The following is a 27,802-nucleotide window of genomic DNA, read 5'->3' as shown; positions in this document are numbered from 1 at the left end:
ATAAATTTATAGAAGGTTGAGGTTGAAAAGGGGGTTTTGGACTAGAACTAGCCCTACTAACAATTTGTGACACCCCTCGATTAGAGTAAGCGAAGCAAAGCAAACCCCGCTCACCACAACGCCCATCATCGAATAGCGTGAGCCCAACTAGTTGGTCATCTCAGGAGGTATTTTGATGGCACTGAGCTGGTGCTAGTTTCTGACTTGAAAAATGATTAACTATGATAAAAAATTACTAAAATTTACAACAAAAGTTGAGGTAAATGGCATATGTTTTAACCCCAATTTATCATCATCATACAGCCATTCCATCCATCAGCATTCTGAAGGAAGGGGATATGACAGGTTCCCTATTGGCACCCCATGGTAGCAAAATATGAAAATTTTCCCCATAAGTGTCCCTCCTATCCCTTGACATTGATTGATAACATTGCTATACTAATAAAATACACAAATATACTTGAAATTGACATCCACAAGTTTTTGCCACCCAAATTTATGGAATGTTTAGATAAAGTTTGTAGCTCTTGATACAGGTGGTTCGCATGGTTCAAGCTATTTCGCCAAGCTGTCAATGGAGCAGTCTCATCTCTCAAGTACAATGTCAGTGAACCCTGTGTACCTGCACAGTTAGTTATTGACCCTTTATAGTAGTAAGAATTGTGAATTCTAAGTAGACACCTTATTTCCTGTTACTGTTTGGGTCATTGATACTCACCTGTGTTATTGAGATCTTCCATTCCACTGGTAGATTTTCTTGACAGAGCGTGAAATTCTGGCTCAAGTTTTGAGTTGCTATTGATTTACATGGTAGTGATACCGTCAGGTAAACATAGGCTATGGGGTTGTATAATCACATAGGCACCAGTGCTGAGATCATGATACTACCTGCCTGCTTCAAGTGATACTAAATGCTAATTTTGGAACCACTTTAGGTTGTTGAACTGAGCTATGATGTTTTGAACAAATATGAAGAGATCTTGGTATTATACATTTATGCCAATTGATATTTCCATAACTAATGTTATACCATACAAGTTTCCACAACTAATGCGTAAATTTATGTTAACACAAATGCATGTGAATCCCCAATCCAACCTGCCCACCCACCCCAACACCCACCCACCCACAACCCTATTTTGTAACCACTGGCATACATCACTTTGTGTTTTCATGATTTGAATGCAGAAGCACACATTTTAGGTTTTTTCGTCTGACTGTGGATCCTTTCACTTTTCAAATACTAGTGCACCTGCGGCTGTGAGAGCCCAGATGCTGTGAGAGCACTGGCATGATAGTGATACTGTTTGACCCCAGATGACCTTTGAACTCAGATGACCTTGGTGCAATTTTTTTCATGCTCCCCTCAGTTATATGAAGGATTCCACCTATCAAGTTTAAGCCCAATAGGGCAAAGTTTAAATTTAGCCCCTACATGACCTTTGACCTTGGTTGACCTCAATTTTGTTTTGTGCATATATTCCCCTCGTATCAAGGATTGCACCCACCAAGTTTGAACCCGATACTACAGGACAAAGTTTGAAATCCATGACCTTTGACCTTTGACCTCGGATGACCTCTATATAATGTTTTTCATGCTCCTCTCATACGAAGGTTTCGACCCACCAAGTTTGAGCCTGATCGGACAAAGTTTGAAATTTGACCCCTCCGTAATGACCTTTGACCTCGGTTGACCTCGATTTTATTTCATGCATTATATTCCCCTCCTATCAAGGATTCCACCCACCAAGTTTGAACCCAATAGGACAAAGTTTGAAATCCATGACCTTTGACCTTTGACCTCTGATGACCTCCATATAATGTTTTTCATGCTCCTCTTATACAAAGGTTTCGACCCACCAAGTTTGAGCCCGATCGGACAAAGTTTGAAATTTGACCCCTCCGTAATGACCTTTGACCTCGATTTTATTTCACGCATTATATTCCCTCCTACATGTATCAAGGATTCCACCCACCAAGTTTGGGCCCGATCGGACAACGTTTAGAATTTTGACCTTTGACCTTGACCTCCGATGACCTTCAAAACCACATGGCCAACATGCTTTTCCCGATACCTATCTATATGCGAAATTTCAGCGCGATGCGTCGAAGCACGGCGAAACGCATAGCCGGACAGACAGATAGACAGACAGACAGATAGACAGATAGACAGATAGAGACCGCTTATTATTTTATTAGTATAGATAGATGGCTCAAAATATGCTAAGGTGTCATATTATAGCCATATATTTTGACATCTTTTTTTAAAAATAATAATTATAGAAATGGAATATTTGCTAGTTTAGTGGCAAGTTTAGGTAGTAAAGACATAGCATACACAATTTAAGTAAAATCCTTTCACTCTAAATAATAAAAAAATAAAAATAGCTGTAAAAATGCCTATTTTTACACTTTTGTTTGTAACATGCCAAGAGACGCCTTTTTTCAACAGCTTTTAATTTTTTTATGGATCCTTATAGAAATTCATGCGACCTGTTTCCCAAAATGGTGCAGTAAACCAATCAAAAAAACACAGGCGACATTATGAATTATAAGTTAACAGATCAAGAAAAGGATTTAAAAGTTTGCCTTCATGTATGTTACTATTGTCTGTCAAACTTTTGATTGATTTTGAAGTCCCTCAGTTTTTATAAACAAAGACTTGAAGCATAAACTAAAGGGTAAATCTATTGTAAATAACTTCATTTCTCCATATTATAATCAATTTGTAAGTGGCTGCCATCTTTTTGAACATATAACAATTTTAAAATTTTTCTTGAAATGTCTGTCAAAATATAACATACGCAAGACGGTGCTGTAATTCCTGCTAAACTAGGGTGATACAGCTAATTATGCTACATGACATAGCATTTAGCTCCACCTAGCTTTGTGGCACTATCACTTTGTGAGGAGAAGCTTTTTGATGACACAATCCATTGTTAAGTGTTGTCTGTCAAACATTTGTATGCAAAGTAACATACATAAGATTTGTATGTGTCTGTCAAAAATAACATACGCAATTTGTTTTAAAAAATTAAAAATCACTTGATGTTCACATTATGATGATAGTTTAGAGTTTATAAAAGTGTTTTAAAACATGTGATTTATAAACTGCATGTGATCTTTATTCAATTTCCCATCTTGAACTACTGTTTTTGCCAAATTATTATTCTGTATGTTACATTTGACAGACATCTTGCGTATGTTATGGCTTGACAGACACACATATTTTATTTATAACAATTTATCCTCCTTATTGTAATATTTGGACAGATTTTTTTCCACAATCAGTTGCTGTAGGTCCTACACCTAAATAACCACAAAATACCTTATGTAATACTTTATAAATTTTTATTTGATTGCAGAAAATCATCAAAATTGTGTCTGTCAAATATAACGTCATGCAAAGGGCTAGAAAATTAAATTTGTGAAGTAAATGGTCTATAACTTATCTTTCTTTTAGTGTATTATGAGCGATATATGTGCATACTATAATTTAAACCTGGTTGGAGACCAAAAGAAAAGAGCTGGAAAAATAATTGTGTGTTACACTTTTATGACACCTTAGCTTATTTTGAGCCAGATGGATTGACCTATACCTTCAACGTGATGGCGGTTGTTGCTTTATATTAATGACTTGGCTTACCAGCTTTAAGTAACACCCTCCACTGTCCAGGAACTGTGGACATTCACGTTTCTTCTGCTGTTACACACTATCTCATCTCAGCCCCGAATGCATACATACCCACCCGAAAACCAATAAAACACACCAGTCTAAATGATTCTTGTTTTGTTCATTAAAGTTACATGTTTTAATCATGGTATAGGTGCGGCCACACACGCAAGCTATCTCGCGCTCTACATCATATAATATCTAATATACAATACAATACAATTATTATTATTATAATTATAATTAACATTATTCTTATTATTAACGTTGACATTATACATTATCATTGACATTGTTGAAATTCTGGCGCATAAACTGTTAAATAATATACTCACTTTAACAAATCCTTTTGCCTGACATAATTGCTGCAAATTCGCATATTAAAAAATTAATAAATGAATTAAACAAATCGTGAATTTTTGATATTCAAAATATTAAATACTTTCCACTTTCCACTGCTGATTCATATTCAAACGAAAACCGTCATGGTTTTTGATCATTTCGTGATCGAATAACTGCGATTCAACGCATATCAACTGACACTGAAGTGGAACTGTCCAGGATATAAAACACGAAACAGGTTATATTAACCACGAGTTTATCATGAAGATAATGACCTTAATCTACCATTCACTACACAAATAAATAATAACTTTATCACATAAACATTGGAAATTAATAAATGGCTGACTTCGTGATCCAAGAGTGTCCTTTTGACAAATGTATACACTTAGAAGTATAGGAGCGAGAAAAATGATTGAAAAGAACAATAACCGAAATTGGTGGAATGAAATATTCAGATTTGCAATCATCAAAAGATGCACGAATGATAATGGCATCATAATACATGCAATGAAACCAATGGCAAAACTCAAACGACCTTGGGATAGGCGAAAACAGAGAGAAACCTGAACAAATCAGGGAAATACTCTGAAATTCCTATCCGCCCCGATGGCGACCAAGCGGTAACAGAACGACGAACATTTTGGAATGCTCCAAGGTCAATCACTAATTTAGAAAATTCAATATTTTTGACAATAACGAGCGAACAAGAGCAAAATATATCTCCTAATCTAATTATTACAAATTATGAACTGCATGATATACATGTATATATATAGGACCCCGGAAAAAAATGAATCGTGTGGCGTGGTGACCGCGAATGACTGATACACCCAAATTACTCCAACACAAAAACTTCTCGCATCACTACCCCATTTGCATAACACTAACTGATCGATCTCACACTTACGAAGAGATAACAATTCCCTTCTAAACACGTAACGAAGTGAATTTATCATATTCCTCATGTGTGTGTGTGGGGGGGTGTCAGTGCCTCAGGTTTCTGATGTTAACACATACCATAAATCTCTTTACAGGGTTGTCTTTTTTAAAGACAGTTGTTGTTCTAAATGATGCCTTTATAGTATTACTTGCTCAGTATGTTTAATCATACTATTTCATCAATTTTCACAGAACAAATGGCCAATGTAATTGCACTAGATGACCCATTATTTCAACATGATTACCTAGCTGGGGGGTTTACACCCCCCAGCTAGGTATTGTAATCGTTCGGGTTCTTCCGCTGGCAACAAACCACTGTAATCTTCCCGTTTTCTTCCGCTGGCAACAAAGTGAAATTGCACATTTTTTACCTAGCTGGGGGGTTTACACCCCCCCCCAGCTAGGTATTGTAATCGTTCGGGTTCTTCCGCTGGAAACAAACCACTGTGAAACCCTGACTTGATGCTATGTAAGAATTATTTGACTTGTGAAGATATGGGTTTGGCCTTTTGAATCATTGTTTTTAGCTGCGGGTGTTAGCTGCGGGTAGCAGCTCTATTAATAAGTCACCATGTCTCTCCGTCTGTTAGTCCGTCCGTTAGTCCGTTAGTAGCAAACGCTAAAAAATGCTGTTACGTCTACATTGTTTGTCGCATGGCTATGATACTTGGTGAGGTGGAGGGCCTATACCGCCCCATACTGGAAAAAGAGTTTCATTCCGAAATTTGGGAAAATGAGGGGAAATTGAGGAAGTTAAGGGAAATTGAAGAGAATTAAGGGAAATTCGGATTTTTTTTGAAGAGAATGAAGGGAATTAGAAATTTTTTGTTCTTTTTTTTCCGAAATTTTTTTTTTGAAATTGTTTTTTTCCGAAATTATTTTTTTCCGAATTTATTTTTTTACAAAATTTTTTTTTTGAAATTTTTTTTTTTCCGAAAATTTTTTTTTTTTGTGAAATTTTTTTTTTTCCCAAATTTTTTTTTTTCCCTAATTTTTTTTATTTATTTTTTTTTTTTTTAAATTTTTTTTTTTTTTTTTTTTTTTTTTTTTTTTTTTTTTAAAAAAATTTTTTTTTTTTTTTTTTTTTTTTTTTTTTTTTTTTTTTTTTTTTTTTTTTTTTTTTTAAATTTTTTTTTTTCCTGAAATTTTTGTTTTTGAAATTTTTTTTCCTAAATTTTTTTTTTGAAATTATTTTTTTTCCAAATTTTTTTTTTTCCGAATTTTTTTTTTTTTCCAAATTTTTTTTCCGTTTTTTTTTTTTCCAAATTTTTTTTTTTGAAATTTTTTTTTTGAATTTTTTTTGTAAAAATTTTTTTTTTTTTCCTAATTTTTTTTTTTTTCCAAATTTGTTGTGAAAATTTTTTTTTCAAATTTTTTTTTCAAATTTTTTCCGAATTTTTTTTTTTTCCCGAATTTTTTTTTTCCCGAATTTTTTTTATCAAACTCAGTGACAATAAACTTGATGAGAAGAGTAACATTTTGGAATATTTTGCATGGATCAGGTCAAAGGTCAGCTGGGGTCAAATCTTCGAATTTCAATATCTGGACATCTGTAAGGGTACGGGCAGGCCGTTGCAACTTCTATACTAGCACAATACAAAAAGATGGCGTCAGCGTCGGCTTCCCCTGTGTATTACCCTGTGCTGATAGCCTAAAGAAACTGCAGAAAAATGCTGCTGCCACCTACGATAGTACTGCGTAGTGTTGTGGAGACTTACGTTAACATGACGTCACGAATACGCTAATTACAGAAAAATCCTGCTGCCATCTACGTCCACATGTTGCAAGCGTGACGATCGCTGACCTCACATCGACGAACGGAGTTGCAAGTCCATCGCACTTCGTGCTCTATTATACGTCCATGGTACGGGGCTCAATCTCGGCGACAACCTCATGACCAGGGGAACATGTTGGAACATTTTGCAGGGGGCAGGTCAAAGGTCAGCTGGGGTCAAATCTTCGAATTTCAATATCTGGACATCTGTAAGGGCGGGCTCAATCTCGGTGACAACCTCATGACCTGTGGAACATATTGGAACATTTTGCACGGGTCAGCTCAAAAGACATCATTCTGGGGCCAAATCTTAGAATTGCGTTATCTGGACATCTGTAAGAGGTACAGGGCTTAAACTCGGTGACAACTCATGACCAGGGGTGAATTTAGACTGCTGCCCTCAGTCGTCAACCGTCTGGATTGACGACTGAGAAAACTACGTGGAAAAAAAAGTGACGGATTTTGCAACAGGATTCCTGTGGCATAGAGCATGCGCAGTTGTGTCCAAATTGACCTTTTGACCGAGTTTGTTGTTTTTAGAAGTTCAGAGCGCGATCTTGTCACAGCGGCGCGGTACAGCTACGCGGTACGCGGGCGCCGCTAGTCTGTCGCGCTGCGGCGCACAACTGAAGTCGCATTGAATAGTTTTCAGAAGTCCGTCATGATATTGGCTGTAAGATAATCAGTCGTCACTACGAAGCATACACAGTACATGCGAAGTGTAGACGGCTGATTGGAATTAGTCTAGGGTGAATTATGGAACATCTTGCAGGGGTCTGGTCAAAGGTCATCTGGGTCAAATCTTAGAATTGCATTTTCTGGACATCTGTGAGGAGTACGGACTCAAAACTCGGTGACAACAAGCCTCATGACAGGGGAACATTTTTGGAACATTTTGCAGGGGTCAGATACCTCCACAACACCAACATGCCCCAGCTAGGTTTGTGGTCTATGACCACCATTTGCCTCTAGTTTAATTACTAATTTACTTTTTATTTTTCACACTTTCTTATTATGGTACCCAGTTGAATTCCACTATGTCCTATATTCTGATGTTACTCAATACCTTGTTATTACACTTTTACCTGTTATAAGCTTATTTGCCCTATAGCGAGATTTACTGCATCATGGATGTTGGTCCAGAAGACCTAGGAGTATAAATAAACATTGGGATGTCACGGAGAATAGTCTCAAATCCTTCCTTAACCCCACACCAACTATCTACGTCTTCTGAAGTTGAACCAAGTTGATGAGATCTAGCAGGTTGTGAGATTGGGTTGTTATTCAAACAAGACCTGTCCACATTTTATCCTGAGGAGGACGTTTAAGGTGGTACTACACCCCTGACCAATTTTGTGCCTATTGTTGCATTTTCCTCAAAAATCATAGCGCATTGGTAGCAAGTAAGATATGTAGGCTATATTATAGGGGCAAGGACTGCAATTACTGCATTGGAAATTTTATTTCAGCACAGACAACAGTTGTGGAGTTACAGTCAAAAATGAGGAAAACCAATATTTGATCAATAAATCAATAACTACTTGCTTTGAGTTGCTGAATTTTCAGTACAGTACATGTAGTTGTAGTCCTTGCCCCTAGTATAATATACATATCTTACTTGTCACCAATGTGCTATAATTTGTGAGAAAAATGCAAAAATAGGCACAAAATTGACCAGGGGTGTAGTACCCCCTTAAAATGATGTTAATTCATCCAATCACCATGAACTTTTAGCTTTTGCATCTCAAATTACCCCCCTTTAATAATAATATATATTAAGCCGTTCTGCTGCCTGCCCCAGTCCCCAGGTCCTACACCCATAAAAACAAAATCTCATCATTGCCCAAGTTTGTATCAAAGTTGTCCAGCTACTCATCTCCATGTGTATTGTTCCATTTTGATAGATTTTGATACAGTAGAAATCGGTGGAATTGTAAGAAACCTTTGAATATTTAATTGGTATTCAGCCTGTTTGACATGGGGCTGTGGTCAACCACATTGGGTAGCCACATGACATATGAGCCACATGAAGTGCAGTCTGTCTGAAGCCTGCACAGTTAGGGATGAGGACATGAATGAGGACAAGGTCAGTTGGACATCAGTAATTGGCCACTGTAGAGATGAGAGGAATGAATGAGTAAGAATGTGACAGGAATCAACAGAGTTTCAGAGAATTTCAATGTATACCTAGTGTGATAAGTAATTAATCTAATGAGAAAAACCAATCTGGGAGCAATTTGATGATGGGAGGAAGCTATATAGTGTTAATTGAATTTGATCCCAATTTCACATAACATGTTGTAACATCTGACGAAAGATTGTATGACGTTATCAATTCATAGATCTTGAAGCCAATCAAAGTTTGGTTGTGGTTTTTTTTAAAACAAAATTATTGAGTCTAACCTCCTAACCCTTTTCGGTAGCCAGAAGGGCCGGTAAGAACAGTCAAACCTATTAAATACGTATCAAATGAAGAAACGAATGTATTTAAAGAAAACACTACATACAAAGTTGATATAAATTGGATGGATAATAAGCATCTGTTTGCCATTTGCAAACCAATCATCAGACAAAAAGTTTCTACCATATCTTGAGTACATTCTGTGTGAATAATTTTAGCCCAAATAATAATTATTATCATATTGCAGACATGCTCTGAGGTTGGAATGCCAGGCACCATGGCTGTGGGGTTTCAAGTATGATGTACTTATAGGGTTAGAGTTCCATACTGGATTAATCTGTTTACTATTACTCAAAATTAACCTTTGACATTTGATGTTATAATTACTTTGATGAAGAAGTTTAATGACAATATTAAGGGACATATACAGAGATTGTTTAAAGGGACTGGTACCAGATTGTTTAAAGGGACTGGTACCAGATTGTTTAAAGGGACTGGTACCAGATTGTTTAAAGGGACTGGTACCAGATTGTTTAAATGGACTGGTACCAGATTGTTTAAATGGACTGGTACCAGATTGTTTAAATGGACTGGTACCAGATTGTTTAAATGGACTGGTACCAGATTGTTTAAAGGGACTGGTACCAGATTGTTTAAATGGACTGGTACCAGATTGTTTAAAGGACTTAAAGGGACTGGTACCAGATTGTTTAAATGGACTGGTACCAGATTGTTTAAAGGGACTGGTACCAGATTGTTTAAAGGGACTGGTACCAGATTGTTTAAAGGGACTGGTACCAGATTGTTTAAAGGACTTTAAAGGGACTGGTACCAGCCAAACGATGAAAATGTTGCCATAATGGCTGAACTGCATCACATTTTAATGTGATTTTAATCGCAATTTAAATTTAAAAAACATTGAAAAGGGGGTTCGGACTGGTTTGACTCTTGAAAGTCAATCCAAGATGTTGATCCTGGGTTGTTACATGTATGAGAAAATATTGAGGTGGGTAAAGTTACAAAAGTCATGTGGACACATTTTAGGCAGCACATAATTAATACTATACATGTAGACTGCAGAGGGGAAATGGGATGAGTCAATTTTTTTAGTCTGAATTGGAATGGAACAAGCTGATACATTCTTGTAACAAACAAATGAAGTTGCATGTGTGTCAGTACTATGTTCCTAGCAATCATGAGGTACATTACTATGTTCTTGCATGAAGTAAATTGATATTGAACACACATAGCCTAATGTATTGTAGACAGACAGAATGGCTGGTGCATGATCTGGAAGAACTTGACATACTGTAAACTCTGTTGGCATTGGCCCCTAACCTGGTATATGAACTTGGCTAATTGGTATTGGCACAGAGAGGATCATAGAATATAGGGTTCATTGGCAGTGAAGGGAAACTGAAAGACAACACACACACTATGGACCACAATGGCCTCATCCCAGTGGCATAGTCCAATAACCTCAATTAAACAATCATAGTGCAAAATTTGACCTCAAGTTGCAGAGTATGAGTTTTTACCCACATTTTCAAAGGTCATTCAATGAATGTACAAATGTATTGGGGTTAAAGAAATGTGCCCTGATAGATGAGCATGTTGTGGATCCTAGTGACATGTAGGTGATTTAGAGAGAGACTATGTGCTTGAAGAAGACATGTAAAGCATAGTCAGCTATTTGATTGAGGGGGTCCAGACAGGCCCGTACACAGGATTTTTTTAGGGCGGTGCTAATTTGGAAAAAGTGGACTTTTTTCCGGGGGGAGGGGGGGGGGCAATTTTGTGAAAAGTGGAATTTTTTTTGACCAAAAAAACATAAAAAACTGTCGCTACGATCGCAAATTATGACTTTGGGACTTTTTGTATACTTCTGCAAATTTGGGGGAGTGTGGCCGCACCCCCTTGCATATGGGCTTGGGTCCAGATATGAAGAGAGCAAAGCCCTTCCAAAGCATATTTCCTCACTATCTTTTTGTGTGTAATCATAGACCCTAGAAAAAAGAGCATATGTGGTATAATGTGATCAGGAATATCCAGAAAGAGCCCTCATCATATGAAGCAGTGAGGCTAAGAAAATATTGTTGTTTTCTCTCGTCTGAAACCACAACATTAATAGTGTGTACTAACAAACAATATAATGAGATGAGATTTATGAAATGGGATTAGATTTAAGTTCAGTGTTGGATTTAAGTACATTTTAATGGGATATTAAGGATCAAGTACTTCGAAATTAGGAGCCTAGTCTTGCTGAGGAGGACAGGTTCTTAAAATAACACAATTTCATGATGAAATTAAAGAGAAATGCTACTGCATAATCTTGGATATTTAGATGCTTAATATTGGTTTCCATACATGAAGTTGACAAGAAAGATCATCGTGAAATTATAGATTTGAACAGAAAAGATATGAATTGCCTATCAGTTTGCTGTTTTTTGGTGTGTGTAATAATTTTATAGTGACGCGGAAGTTCTGACAAGAGCTGCCAATTTCTTTGTAAGAAGGTGAATAATTTTGACTAATGTTGGCGGCTTTATTGCAAATTCATAGTCATATTTGTGTAAGATATGTAATGCAAATAATATTATTTGATTTCTCTACCATGACTTTGGATTTCTGCAAATATCATTCTTATTTACATAACTCTTGACTCATTTTTCTTCACAATTTGTTGCTGCCAGCATTCTTTGACAAAAAAATGCTCTTATAGAATAGCGTATAGCATTCACGTAGTTGGGCGCAGGCTTCGCACAGCATCTTCACCAAGTCTGCTTTGCCAGTTCGCATAGTGTGTCACTGGTGCCTGATTTTGTGAATTTACATGTACATGTTACAAGCAAATATAAGAGAGGATTTCACCGTCAATTTTAACACACAAAAGTCTCCTATTGTGTCCCGAAAATATAGAAAACGTATACAGTTTCTTCTCATCATAATTTATTTTATTTTCTTCCTGGCTTTGTAGCTGCTAAAAGTGGGTAAATGCATTGCCAACCAGCCAACTCATCAAGTGTGCCTTTGAGGTCAAGGGTATTTATACCAACCAGTTTTACTATGCTACAAACAAATGTATGTGCTAGTCATCCAGTCTCCTCTTCCTAACATTGAACATGAAACTCCTTCAGTATAGTGTGCCCCCAGAAATATATCACAAATACATGTAACATAATAATATATCTCTATTTTAAAACACAGAACATGATACCCCTTGAGTGTAGTTTGTCCCATATATATATACCACTTGAAGTCCATCTCTCCTCTTCCTAACATTGAACATGAAAATCCTTCAATATAGTGTGGCCCAGGAATATATCACAATACATTGAATATTACTATCTTTTAAAACACAGAACATGAAACCACTTCAGTATAGTTTGTCCATATATCTCTTGAAGTCCATGTTTCCTCTTCCTATAACATTGAACATGAAAACCCTTCATTATACCGTAAAAACTCTCTAGTTAGCGTATGTGCTTACTATCAAGCGCCTTTGAAACATGCAAACATGAAGAGCCCCATCCACAAAAGTGTAAAGGGTTTTGACCAAATCATCGATGCACATAGTTATATATGAACAAGTAGTCCTGCAAATTTGTGTCTCAACCCCATTTAGCTCAGTTGGTAAAGACTTTGGTACAATTTCGTGTTTTCAAAAGCACTCAGTTATTACAGTAGTTTGTCCCAGAAATATATCACATTCGGTTACTTTCTCCTTCATCAATGTAGCAAATGTCAGATTTTGAGAAGACCATAGAGAATTGTTGTTTGATGATTGTAATATTTACCATGAATTTCCATATAAATTGAAAATAAACAGCAAGTTTCCCCCCGCACAAACACACAGATGGACGAAAATATATCTTGTGACTGCAGCAATAATGTAAAATGTGCATATCGGTGTATTCTTTTATTTAAAAGAAATTAAATTCATACTTTCGTAATTATTAGGATTTGGAATATGTATGGCCTATATAATTGAGAATAAAATGGCCTAGGCTTCTTCCCAGCTGGAAGATGATTGAGCCCCATGAGAAATAGGACCATTGCATTTTTCCACAAAAACTGTCTTGGCAATTAAATTGGCAAAATATGCCAAATGAGAAACTTAGTAATGTTACATGTATTAAATAAGAAACATTTTTATTAAAAGTAAATCATTAGGCAATATTGTACTGTGTTTGCTCTGTTGGTGGTACACCAATGCTCCTGTGCTGCAGTGAACTTGCTTGTACGCAATATTGAACTCCGACCTTATCTCCATGAAACATTCTTACCAATGTCTTAATTGACATCTCAGCATCTATCAAAAGTATTTGCCCTTTGAAAACATTTGGTGTACAGATTGGAGGACTTTTTTCCCTCGTACATTTCATACCAAAAATAAGGCATTTTTTGATAGATTCTTGTGGAAGATCTACAACAAAGCAAGCAAATTATGAAGAGGTGTTTAATTTCTGGAGGTAGAGAAAGAAAGAAATGACCAAATGTAGCCATTTTTGTGATAATTGTGGTAATTTTTCATTTCAAAGGTTTTCTGCCATTCCTACCCATTTTTATGTCCTGAAAATGACATAAACCTCATTTACAAGAACAATCTCATGAATCTGTTTTTTGTAGGCTAGTTTTCTGGCATTTGAATTAAGTGACATTTACAAGAACTTGTTTTTCATTTTGAAAATGAAATTAGCATGTTGAAGAAATACATGAATAATTGAATATGCACAATTTGTAGGTCTTTGTAAGCTGCTCTGTACACTTCTTTGGGATGGCATTGAACCCACAGCTTATCTTACCCAGGCTTTAATCTGCATTTCCATCATCAATGATGCATTTGAACAATCGTAATTAAAGTCATGTGTAATTAAATCAAATTAACAGAGCAACCATCTCACCTGTCTCATTTTACAGCCTTGAACTTTTGTCGTAAAACTATCCTCTAATTCCAGGTGAACACAGCGCCACCGACAGACAAGACGGAAATCTCCTCCCTCGTAAACAAACCAAAACACCCTGATTAAGTTCTTCCTCATGATATAAAGATACTCTTCTTGAATTGTTTAGTAAACAAATCGGTGTTGGAGCAGTAAACGAGACTTAACAGGATTAAGAGAGTATTAGTAGACTGTTTGATGGTGATAATTCATGCCGGAGGATTCTTGTTTCGGACTTGCAACGGTCAAGTTGAATTGAGTGTCTGTTGGACTTCATTAAGGAAACAGCCAGAGGTCAAGGCATTAAACATGATCCTGGAAAATGTACTAGTCATTGAAAATGAGACAAATAAATGATTAGTTTTTAGATTTATTATACAGCTGTAGGTTTCTTGTCTGGAACTGGAATTAATAAAATACTAAGCAAACTTGCAGTGTTGGTCAAAAATAATGCTCCATTTTATACGGGCAATTATGTGAACTTACTCTGCCGCTTTAAAAGAAGAAGTGGCTTTAGTTCCTCATCTGGAGCAGTGATGAGTCTGGAGCAAGATGCCCTCAATTGGCAAATGTGCAAAAGCATGATAAGCAGTTATGACTGAGACTGTACCTGAGACCAGGGTGTTCTTTTTATTAAGGGGGTGCTTAACATATTGAGAAAACCTTTAAGATGATTGAAAACTCTTGTTGCCAGGAATGAACAGTATAATATCACATTGTTGATTGATAAGAATATTTCAAAAGAATGTTTTTTCTTTGAGTTGCCACACTTTGTTCAGGACCACATGCATAGCCCTACCACAGGGCCTTTTTTTTATATTACACATTATACACCATGCTATATACTGAGAACTGCTAAAAACCCAGTGACAGCTCACAACCCACTAACCGCTGTCCCCGAGATAAAATTCTGGGGAATTAGCAGTCACTGGCAGCAGCTCTCTGGACATAGCCAGGTTTTATGCATGCATGGTTTTGGATCACCACAGTCAAAAGGCCCTATACTAGTAGGGCTACACATGCACGCAGTCCTGCCCCAAGATCTCTGCCCCTTCACTTCCTGCTTCCTCCAGCAGCCTAAGACCACAGACTAGAAAGAATAGGGTCAGAAACTTTTGAATCTGCAACAGTATCTCTCCGTGATCTGTGGTATTATATAGACAGGGTGTTTGCTCATTTGGCTAAAATTCAATATATTTGTTACAATTTTATTTATCAACATTTTACTTTGTCATACCATAGCACACACAGATTAAACTCTAGACAGAGTCAGAGAATTCACTATATTTATATTAAGCTGAATTGATATTTAATAGAAATATTAAATTGTGTTATCTTGCAACTGATACAGGAAACAACATGATGGGATATAACAGCCATCAATTTGACTGTGTAGAAACAATTGTTTCAATCAGTCCAGCTCAAAAATTAACATTGCTCCGAAACAATTAGACTTCATTAAGGGGCTGGTACAACACATCAGCACAACAGGGTGTATGCTGCTGGCGAAAAAAAAAAAAAAAAACAAGATCGTCAGGACCCGGTGTGTGATCGGATTTCGCTTGCGATAATATTGCACGGCACGAAAAGGTTGAGCTTTGAATATGCTGGGAGGATAGGATATATGGTAGATGTCAGACAGCATTGACATTACTCCGTAACCAATAAATGTATTTATTGATTCTGGTGTTGTATTAGATTTTGTATGTAATGTTACTAATGTGCCAATGTGGGTAGGCTGAATAGTAAACCTGTTGAGGTAACAGGAATTACAGATCATGTTCTATATCATGTTGTCTGTTAAAAACAAAATATTGCATTGAAAATGGGGAGCATTTCTGAATTGAATTCAATGTTATGAATAGTGCCTCCCAGTCTTCAACTTGACTTCTTCAATTTCCTGCTGATTTGTGCATACAAATTTTTGTCACGATTTCTAAGACCTTTGTGCATGTTGGTAATTTCTTAAAATGTTATCACAGGACAAAAGTGGATCTATTTGTGTTTAAATTTGTGACCTATAACCTCTATTCACAAAATTCTTGCAAATAAAACCTTTGTGAAAATTATCACTTATACAGTATTCCACTATTATTTTATAGTGTATGATGTAAAATCACTGCATATTTCACAAATATTTTGGTAACACAGTGAGTACCTACCTACCTCCTCTAGAAGTTGAATTCATGTTTATGATGTAACACTCTGTGGATTGGTATAAACATGGTAAATGTGTTGATTAATTGATAAATTAAAACATCAGTTTTAGTGGAATAGACAGCCATTTTGTAAACGCTATATTTGTCAGTTAAAAGCACAAGTCAAGATTGTTGGGAAAGCCACATTGGGTTGACTTTCATGCCAACTTGGTTATTCAGCACAAGCTGGAGTCCTAAAGGCAAAAATTATGCAAACTGTATTCCTGATAGATAAATTAATGATAGCATGATGCGTTGATGCTCCCAATCACGCTAGTCTATCAGACAGGAACCGATTTCCTCTTCTATCGCCCGTAAGAACATTATACATCAAAAACAGGAACCGAGGCTGATAGGGAACCACCTTGCAATGAGAATAGTAGTGGTTTTTATACATCAAAAACAGGAACCGAGTGATGTAGGGATCCACATTGCAATGAGAATAGTAGTGGTTCACAGTGTCATTTAGTTCCATCTTATAAGATATGTACCTAATATTATATATTATGATGAACATATTGAAGGGGAATTGGGATCCAGCCAGTGAGACTAAGAATCACCCATAGGCTTTCTATGTTGAAAATTCCTGTACAAGAGCCTATGGGTGATTGAGGGATGTGTGCTTTGCTTCATAATTTGTGAAGATGCAAAGCGAATATTCTATTCTCAATGTTAGTACCCATTTGGGCTTTATGGTGATTTTATTTCGGATAAATATGTGAAATTCACCATCATATAGTATACATGTGTTACCTTGTCTTGCTGATCTTTATTGAGGGAATGGGACCTGAAGTTGTTTTTCACAGAGAACATCTATCCTCGTTAAGGAATGTGCTATTAGCAAAAAATTGGTTGAAAATTTGTCATTAAGATTTATTTGCCACTTGCCCCAGATGTGCTTTTAGATATGAACTTGGTTTATATACAAATGATACATGTGATGAAGTACAAATAGAATTAAATCATACTTTAATTGACAGGTTTTCACTGATGATGACATGTAAACCGCGTTTAAGTTTTTAAGCTCAGGATATAGACAAGAATGAAAGTATGGCTGGTTTTGTTTGTAACAACGCTGGAAACTTTTTTTGACTCATGCACTCTCGCTTAGCTCGTGATTGAAATCAGTTCACCTACTGAGAGACCCATGGTAAGAGTGTGGGTTTGGTATGCGTAGCGGAGGCCACGCTCGAGGATGCTACAATCAGCAACGGAGGATAGATGTCCGATTTGGTGATTACCCAATTGTACCGCCTCGGTGGCAACTAAACAGTTATTTGATACATCCAAACCACAGCTTGGTAGTTATATTGGTCTGATATGATATTGTTACATATTCCATGTTACATGGCATAATCTTGATGACGATGTCAGATTAAGAATTTGCTTGATTAAATTCTTCCAACTTAGCGGTATGCTTTTAAATATTTATAACAAGCAAGAGCATTGCTAGATGGATGTTTAAAGGCACTATTGTAGCTTAAAGCAATTGGTCACATACTTCTTGGAATGTGCAATTACATTGCTATTTATGAGAAACCCCGGGCAAATTTTGTGTAAATCAGGGCAAGCAAACTTTAAAAGTTATAAATGGAAGTACCAAGAAAATGAATCTCTGTATGTTATCATAATAATAAGCACTAGTGTTGGATTAATTTACTCCAAGAGGGATGTGTTAGGATTTAACACTTCTGTTTATTAGAAAACAAAGGTATAACTTGCAGGATTATGGTTCCGGTATAGTTCTTGCTGTAATTTAATAAAAGTTTTTTATGCATAATTGAATACCATGGTTGCATTTTGGAAAATTTGACATTATTTAATAACATAATTCATCAAAGATCCTAATGACTTTTGTCTAACTCTATATCCAACATATTTCAATTATCATAGTTAATAATAACTGCTAGCATGACATTTGTTCACGCATGTTCGTAGGAAGACTACCAATAGAACACCATAGAGATTGAAATAAAGATTATAGGCAGACTATCATGAAACACCATCGTCTGCTGTCGTGATGCTCTGCGCAAAGCATTTAATGATAAGATCTAGGATGCTACTATAAATGCCCCTTCCCCAGCGGTACACACATTCCATAAAGGTGATGATCAATAATCGTTGCATCGTCCCCCTTGTCAACACATAGGCTAGGAGTCATGACCTACCTATCACTTCAATAACGCATGTTTTAACTCCATCTGTGCTAATGTCCAAGCTCAATTACAAAATTATTATAAAAATTAAAGAACATGCTGTTTCATTCCATATTTGGTATCTAGCAATTTGAAAATGTCTTTTAATGAGTACAAACATGCCTCACATTGGTTTAGTGGGTAATGACATCATCCTTGGTTAATATTAAACTCATCATGGTTAGCTGACATTCGCATAGCAATGCCTGTAGGTACATAGCAAGTATTAACAGATCCATGGTCGGTCGTTGGTCGGTCGTCTTTCACCTGACACCCAGGGCAGATGATGGAGGCACTGGCAAACCAATCTCTTTAACAACATTATTTAAGTTGCCCAAATTTACGCTTTTGGGCAAATCTTTCTGTAGTAAGTCACATGAATGGACGGTACGTTGTCAGTCTTCCAAGCATCTCTGTGACAGATGGTCTTGTTTGCATTAAATAAATAGGTGTAAATTGGCTTACACTGAAAGACGAACTGCAAAATTCTGAATCGTTGGTGGGTTAAAAAGTGCAACCTTTGTGTACCGTCTGTGGAGTAAAAGGAGCAAATCTTATTTCAAAGAGTATATACTGATTCACAGTACCAATTTGATTAATTATTCCTCCTTAAGCGTCATCAAAACGTTGAGATTGCAATAAATGTAGAGGTGTAGAGTAGATTGTTGAAAAAAATATGAAATAAAAACTGCCAAGGCATGTTTTTGAAGATTGCCCCTTTTATAATATACCCACCTGACCTGATTGATTTAGCCTAACAACCCAATTTGTAAATTTGATAACTTAATTTGCTCTATTTCTGCTTCTTTCCTTTCTCCATATTAGGTGTGATAACAACGACAGCCAAATCACTGGATAGAGAAGAACAAGAGGAACATACTTTACAGGTAAGTTTAAGCTGAATTATCGAAGCTATTCCAGTTGAAATCCACATACCTTTATGGAAGACATGACCTTAATCTCTCACACAGGGGGTGTAGATTTCAAATGGAGTCACCCATTCAGGTAACTCATTTTGAAATTCTTACTCCCTGTGTGGAAGATTAAAGTCATGCCTTCCGTACAGGGTGTATGGATTTCAACTGGAAAACCCTATGTGAAGATGAAGGGCATCTGAGTCATCGTAGTCCTTAGGCATGCACAATTTGTAGAGCAGACGACACTGATGATTTCTAAAAGTGATAAAAAAAGTCAAAATTTTCATGTTTTTTTTTTTTTTTTATTTGAAATTTATAAATTAGTATTCATAAAGGAAATTATACTTAATCATGTTGGTTCGGCAGCTCTTGAGGTATTAGTATTTCGACAAGAATTTAACGAATCAAGTTGCTTTAAAACTTTCTGTGTGCTACGCATGTGATACTCACACTGCCTTGCATCTTCACCCATATTAAGGAGATAATGAATCGACAGATAAGCTCATTGTGTGCACTTAGTAACCTATTTATGATACGGTTGCTATGAGTCACACTCCAGTTGCAAGTTTACTCCTCATCTTTTTTGCCGATTAGGTTCATTTACATTGAAAGAAAGAAAATAAGTTTATCCCACGGATAAAGGTGTGTGTCACAGGTAGGGATGTTTTGTGGCATGTTGCGGAGTATAAGGCAGGTGGAACTCGTGGGTGGATAATCTGTTTGGCCTGGTTGGCTTGATCTGAGGAATGATGCTAGCTTTAGTCATATTATGACAGTCATATGTCATAATTACATTTCTTTCTTTTTGAAGCAGTAAAGTTAAATCACCTAAAGCAAGTTATACCCTGAATTGTAAAATTACGCACTGAAAAATACTTTTTGTACTCAAGAGAAAACTAGTGATACCTAACTCATTCACTGTCAAGTTGAGATGCTTACTATTTTTTCTGTAAAATTGACAAATGAAGATGATGCTAATCTTTATCCTTATTGGAAAATTGATTGTACCATGTAAAACAACAAGGGAGGTATATTACATCGAGTAGTGTTATCCCAGACTGACATGCCTGTTACTTTGTAAAGGTCCCCTTTGTTTTCATGGATCGATAGTCAAGAAATAAACATATTTTGCAAGATCTGGATGTGCTCTGTTCATTGAGGTATTTTTGCCACTATCGGCCCATGCTGCAGAAGGTAGCAAATCAGTACATTTAATTGAAACAAGAAATGCATTGTGGGAAGCGTAAGACATCTTCTCTGGTGTTGTTCCTTCTGTGTGTAGATTTTGAGATTCATTGGGCCAGCATAGTGGCAAGCATTTCAAAAAATATCAATAACAATATTCAAATTTTGAGAGTCATTGACATCGTGAAGGACATACGAGTAGATATCAGAGATTGTACAATTTGCTCTTCTTGGATTGACATCACTCTGATAGGTTGCGCAAATTGCATTTTTATCTTTCTGTAGATAATCATCATTATAAAGTGAGCAGTTTTTAAATGTGTATTACCTGTGGGAGCTAGAGTAATGTATAATCACTTGTCTGTGTGTTTTACTGGTAACATTGTCGCAATGTGGTATTTTTCAAAAGAAAATCTCTAAGAACTTATGCTAGTGAACATAAAGTTTGAACATCAATGCAATTGGACTTTAATTGGTGTATTTGGTTGCCGATCTAGTATGTTACAAAATCTAGTAAAAAAGCTGAATCAGAGAAGGAAATTGATCCCATGCAGAAATCAACACCTACACTACATTTTCCACACCATTTTGTCACATTTGTTTTTGCACATATAATTTTGATTTTTATCAGAATTATCACAATTTTGCTTATTGTAAAAGAGCTGGCCATCACATATTTATAAAATACAAATTTTTTTTCTGGAATGTGAAAATGCTGTTACACTTTCAGATTGTAAAAGTAGTAATAACATCAACAAGGTGAAATGGATAGGAAAAATACTTGCCTTTTTGGGAAGAAAAAATAAATGGTTAATGTTTTCAACTGTGCCCCCAAAAGGTGCACTCTAATCCAATGCCCGGCTGGACCTAGTGCTACAAATAAGTAACTTACTACTCAGCAAATCGTAATCTTAGTAATCTAGACCCACACCTATTTCTAAAGCCATATTTTACCATCGGCAATTCCTGGTTATATTACTATAAGCTGATTTCATTCACACTCTGCCTAGGAATACACTTGTTCTGCCTGTTTCAGTAACACTTTTCAATGTTTTTTTGGAGAATTTGTGCTTGTATAAATTGAGTTAAAATTGTAGGAGATCAAAAATTGATTTGTTGAAATTTTGATTCCATACATTAGGCAATATAATCTGGTATAATTGGTTATGATATGTAAATATTTCAAAATAATACATGAGCACTATACATAGGAAAGATCTAATACTTTCTTAGGTTAAACCTGGTTTGGTGAAAACTGTTTTTTTGGTGTTTTTTGCCTTAGGTTTAGGAAATACCTTTGCTTAATTCGGACTATAAAAATCACAAATTTACTCTAAGGGGTATATCAACGACCAATATCTCCTTTGTAAGCCCAAGTGTTTCCTTTGTCATATGAACAATATCCAAAATGAAAATATTCCCACGAACTAAATTGTGTAAGTGATTTAGAATCGGTAAGTCATGGGAGGTCCAAGTCAAAGTAAGGTTTTAAGTCAAGAGGAACATGGCGATTTGTTAGAAATGTGTTTCCCATTTTCGTGAATCTTTTCGCATGTTTGTCAAACATGATAGACAGAGCAAACAAATGGTGGTCAAATGTTACAGAAATGTGGACATTGCATTTTACACAAAGAACAGACACCAGCGCAGCTGGGAGTTATTGGCGATTTGTGATGTGAGAAGAAAGAATGGCGTGACATGGTGGCTCCCTTGTGTTAAAACATTGCTCCTGAATTTCTTTACCCTGAATCTACACAATGTGATTCATAGGCAGCTGTTTTCAGGTTGTGTTTAGGGAATTTCTAGGCATAATTTGTCTTGTAAGCAAATCTCCAAGGTATAGGTCAATAGTTCCGTCAATTGTGATTAAAAATTAGCGTTCTATGCAAGACTTCATTCCTTACTGATCTTGAAATAATAATTATAAATAATGATAGTCCAAAAGTTTTTCTCCTCAAAATATCTGTAACACAAAAGATCATTACTATGACTGTATATGAGCAAAATGGTCTTGTTTCCACCGAAATATTTTGTTAGCTTCAATTCACCAAGCATAGCACAAAATTTGACCTCAAATTGGGAAGTAGGTGGTTTTGTACTCGAGGTCATTCTATAAATGTAGAAACGTATTGGGGTTAAAGAACTTTGTCCTGATAGATGAGCATGTTTGAGGTCCTAGTGTTTCTAGACCTATTTAGTGAAGAATCATATTGAGATGGATAATTACTGTAGTCTAGAATATGCCCCACTTAATCGTTATCAATGAAAGTACCATCTCCCATCTTAATTGTGAGGTCAGATTTCTCTCACTGTAACTAGTTCAAGTTTATTAACACCTTGAGACCAGGTGTTGCATGATATTACAAGGTTAATTGTGTTATACTTATCTCAATGTTGTTATTGCTTATCAACCTGAAACAAGGACAAAATGTTTAACACCAGGATCTAGTTCTTCATTGATTGGAAGAAATTTCTCAAGATAGCGGTTTATCTATCAATGCTGCAGATGATTCCCTCTGTGCTAAAATATTTCCTAATGGGTCAAAAAATGGAAAATAATTGACAAGTTTTTGTTCAGTTCATTTTATATGACCCTTCAATCTTGGTACATGAAACCCATTGTCAAAATGAAAACCTGAATTGTAATCCAAAACCTAATCCTAGCTCTGACCCAAAACATTTTTTCAAGTCCTTTGAATGTTCATGCAGTCCCGGGATGCAGTCACACACTCTAAAAACATGAAAGGGTAATATGGACTTAAGCAGGAGTCATGTCATCTTCAACAAGGGCATGGACAGAAACCTTCCAACCCTAGTGAGCTGGGAGAAAATCTGGTGGGAAGAGAGGGGCCTGCTCAAATGTGTGTACAAAATAGGCTGATTTTTCATATTTTTGTTGTAAACTTGGGGGGCTTGAATCCCCAAAGGCACCCACCTCAGCTGAGCTAAGAACTTTGACACATGTCTGATGCCTGTGTTGTTATAGGTTTTGTGGGACCTGATCTCATTTTATCAAGTAAATTCAACTTTAGGCAGCAAGCAAGCAGCAGCCAGGTGAATGAATAGCTAGCTTCCTAGTGATCATTCACCTGGTGCAGTAACCCATACTACTCTGGATTGATCCCTTGTCACTTGCCATCTTTCAATGGCAACAGCCTCTAGGCCCGCGCACTTTCCCCCAGCTTTTCACTGCCTCCACACATATACAAAGCAATATGGGTCACATCCAAAATCACATGTGAATGCTTTATATCCATAACAATGTCAGCGACACACCAACAGAATTAGGAAGTAGGCCCAACTATACTGCATTTAGGATAAAAGTATGTCGATTCGTATTTTCTATATGCTGCAATTAGGGGAAAAATACTGGCCGATGGTCTTGTTAGACAGAATACATCACAATGGAAGAACATGATTAATGTTGAGTTGGTGGCTATGATCCACAACATGCTCATCTATCAGGGGAACAGTTCTTAAATCCCAATACATTTGTACATTCATTGAATGACCTGTGGAAGACTTGGGTACAAAAACTCATACTTTGCAACTTAAGGTCAAATTTTGCACTATGATTATGTAATTGAGGTTATTGGACTATGCCATTGGGATGAGGCTCTTGTGGTCCATAGTGCTTGTCTGCAAGTTGTCAGTTGGTTTTGGGTTTTGAATTGACATCAGATGTAACCCTTTTACCTGTCCATGAAATATTGGCCCTCCATGTCTGCCAACCTGTCACTTGGATGGGGAAATAAATGGATCATTCTGTTCTGTCTAGACTACTCTCTTAATGTAAAAGAATGAAAACCCACTCATCAAAAGAGTGAGAAGAGTTCAAAAGAGTGAAAATCATTCCAAAAGAGTGAAAATTACTATTAAAAGAGCGAAAACAATTCCTAAAAGTGTGAAAGCCATTCTTTACTTGAAAGAGTAACTTATATCATACCTTTCCTCTCTTTTAGGAATGGTTTTCTCTCTTTTGGAGTGACTTTTTCACTCTTCTTACTCTTTTGGCGAGTTGAGGTTTTTCACTCTTTTACATTAAGAGAGTACGGTAGGGATCACAGAAATACTTTTTTTGCACAAGGCAGTGCACACAAGAATGTGAACAATTGTCAAAATCACAATGAGGTACTTTTAGGTGAGCCTGCAAACATACACACCCCACCCACAGTCACCCCCACACCTACATGTACATAAAGGTATTTTAATAGAAGATAAACTGAAATGAATAGCGAAAGCCACAAACACGTAGCATGCAATATATGGTATGGAGATTTGCTACTAGCAAAACTTTATAGTATAACACCTGAAGATATAGTCTGCAGCTTTGCTCCTTTCCCTTAAATATCAAATTCCTAAAGATTGATCAATTTTCCCCTTTGGAAGAAGTATAAAATTCATAGTCGTGGACAAGTGGGTACATTTTGCAATATGGCATGATTTTGATCGGGTTCCTTGTGTAATTTGGTACAATGTTTGATAGATTGATTGTTGGATTGACTGATTAATTAATCAATCTATACAATTGTTTGGTACCTCCTCAAAAACTGAATTTAGTTTGGTCTGAAATTGATCAGTTGAGTGAGTGGAGTGATTGAACAGATGCAATTGAGTGAAATATAATTTTATAAATTGATAATCAAGCTTTTAACTAGATTTATTGTTTTGTTTTGTTTATTTTTTCCATTCAGTCAGCCATTTGTAGAGTACTATTTAGATAAATTGTAGAAGATATAAGGCAAACAAACATCTCAAGTCTCTCCGAGTTGGATAAAAATATGAATCCAGACTAAAGATGCGAGGTTGACTTTGATGCGTTCACCGCGTAGCGTAAGAGTAGCTAGCTAGGAGGCACACTACCATCCTGATTGCTATGTTATTGACAGTGCATTTCAAGGTAATAACATGTTGACAAAAGTGCAATTTTCCATCTTGAATGAAACAGTCTCAGTAAATTAACGAGCAACGATGCAAGACTCTCTCACAGGAACTTGCGTGAGAACACTAGTTACACTAGGAGGATACTGCGCTTAGAGACTAAGCAAAACAGCCGATACTTTTTGCCCGAAGTGGAATAAGTATGGTGACATGCATCAACCTTAAGCGTATCTCTCCTCCGCTTGTTGCAGTATCCCGTGGTGCCTCTGCAGCCTGCAGGTACAGGTGTTACCACGCCAACGGAATCTTCCATGACAACCCAATATCGGGTCAAGAACCTCCGCTCCATTGCTGGCTAGATAGAGGTAGTAAGCAAGACAAGGCTCTGGTAATCCGGGCCACTGATCCACCGAAAAGGTGTCATAATAAAGCCGAGGTGATGTTTAGTTTACACAAGCATTGCGAAACATTCAGCTCCAAAGTGGTGAAATTAACGACTTTGATCGCGATGTTTAAGTATCCCTGGAGAGCTCTGTTTACATTGACATAGTGATCTTTATGCAAGCTTTGGTATTGGAATACTGAAAATACATTTAAATCAAGAAGTGTTTAGCTTTGTAGTTGTTGAACTTCCAACTTTGCAACGCCTCTTTTATTAAGTGGTGACTTGATCCGTAGGATAAGGTGTTATGTGATTTTGGATCATGAGTCACGAAATTTTTTACATGTTCTTGGAATAGTATAGCAGTCAGTGATTAATTGAATAGTGAAGTAAAGGTTAATATGGTGCAATGTTTCATAGAGGTGTAATGCCGTGCCTTGATTGTCGCCTTCATCAAGGCATTGATATACATGCAAAGATTGAGTTAGGTCATTGTACACACAAGAGGTTTATATTTTCCATTTTTCGGCTCACTCAAGCTGACATAAATCGTATCGACATTTTTACGGGACAAATCGCAGAGAGTAAACATTGATTGGGCGAATGCAATAATGTGTGCTCTGCTCATTTTCAAAATACATTATTTGCTCTGCTTGTCAAATTCATCATCAGTATGCTGGCTACTATTAAACTACCAACGCTAGCTAGGGACGCACGATTCTGTCGAAAAGAGCTCTTGAGTTATGTTTTGCGTAGTCCTAACGGGTGATGTTCAACTTGGGTTTATGTGTGCCAAGTGTTCCAATTATCCAAGAGTGCCATCACAATCGTTCTGTTCTTTCTCCTACTATTGGCAAGTCAGTATCAAATTTAACTCAACTACTATGCACAGCTTTTTATTAGATCTAGGCATGGGTATAAGGTAGCAGCTAAGGTGGCCTCCCTTTTAACTGGATGCGTGCAGATGCCGCTGATATTTTCTTCATGAGGTATATTTTTTCTTCGCAATTTCAACCCTCTTGTAAGATGCAGCTGTGTGTATTGATTTGTAGCTAAGACATATGTGAATTTGAGATTTTGTTTTAAAAACTTCTTTATTTCATCCGTCAACTTGATTTTTTTTTTTTTTTTTTAGAACCTAAGTTTTTATTGTTTTTTAAGTCGGTTCATGGCAAATGTGTGGCTGCCTGTAATATGAAACCCGCACAAAGAAATAAGGTTGCAGCAATCTAATTTAGTGGTCTGAAATTGTGTGCAAAATCAACAAAATTGTTATACCGCATGTAATATTAAAAGAATTGTCAATCGCTTCTTGCAAAATGCATAATTTGTCGGAATGTTCTTGCTGGTACATGTAAACAAATATGATACTATTACTAAGACACATGCATCCCTAAAATGATAGCAAAGCCTGTATTTTTGAGCAGCATAGTGGTTAAAATATAGCAAATACATACCACATAATTATGAGCTCTATATTTTGCTCAATATATTAGCTCTATATACTTCAATTTTTCAGCATGTCTCATTTACTCTTGTTGGGTCACATACAGTTATTCAAATCTAAATACATGAAATATGGGTGAGTTGAATCTAAGGGAATGACATCACTGCAATGAGATAGCAAAGCAAAGCAAAAACATAATGGCCAGTATAAAGTCAATGTCTTGTGTGCCTCAAGAAGACTAATGAAGCTAATCATAATTATGTGCAGAAAGTTGCAGTGGTGAATCAAAATCTTGGAGAAGCACCAGTTGTCACCACAGATACAAAAGTCTGACCCAGGGATGTAAGTTTTCAGCCATTTGCCTGATTTGAGGCATTTTGCTTGGATCTTCCCAGTACAAAAGTATAGGGAAATACACATTTTTGGGCAATATTACACCAGTTTCAGGCATTTTGCTTGGATCTTCCCAGTACAAAAGTATAGGGAAATACACATTGGTAATGTTGAAGGGCATTTTGTTGA

At 36.5% G+C, this 27,802-nt stretch overlaps 1 protein-coding gene across 1 annotated transcript in view; it reads left to right on the top strand.

The window, feature by feature from the left end:
• Window positions 1-27,802, top strand: part of LOC140160502 (protocadherin Fat 1-like) — a 159,348-nt gene that overhangs the window by 74,058 nt on the left and 57,488 nt on the right. Inside the window, 1 exon segment of the mRNA XM_072183735.1 lies at window positions 19,294-19,355. Coding sequence (XP_072039836.1) covers window positions 19,294-19,355 — 62 coding nt within the window.

This window comes from Amphiura filiformis, chromosome 9, assembly GCF_039555335.1.
Source record: "Amphiura filiformis chromosome 9, Afil_fr2py, whole genome shotgun sequence".
Taxonomy (NCBI): domain Eukaryota; kingdom Metazoa; phylum Echinodermata; class Ophiuroidea; order Amphilepidida; family Amphiuridae; genus Amphiura; species Amphiura filiformis.
The sequence above is the reverse complement of the archived record's forward strand: the minus strand, read 5'-3'. Positions and strand labels throughout refer to the sequence as shown.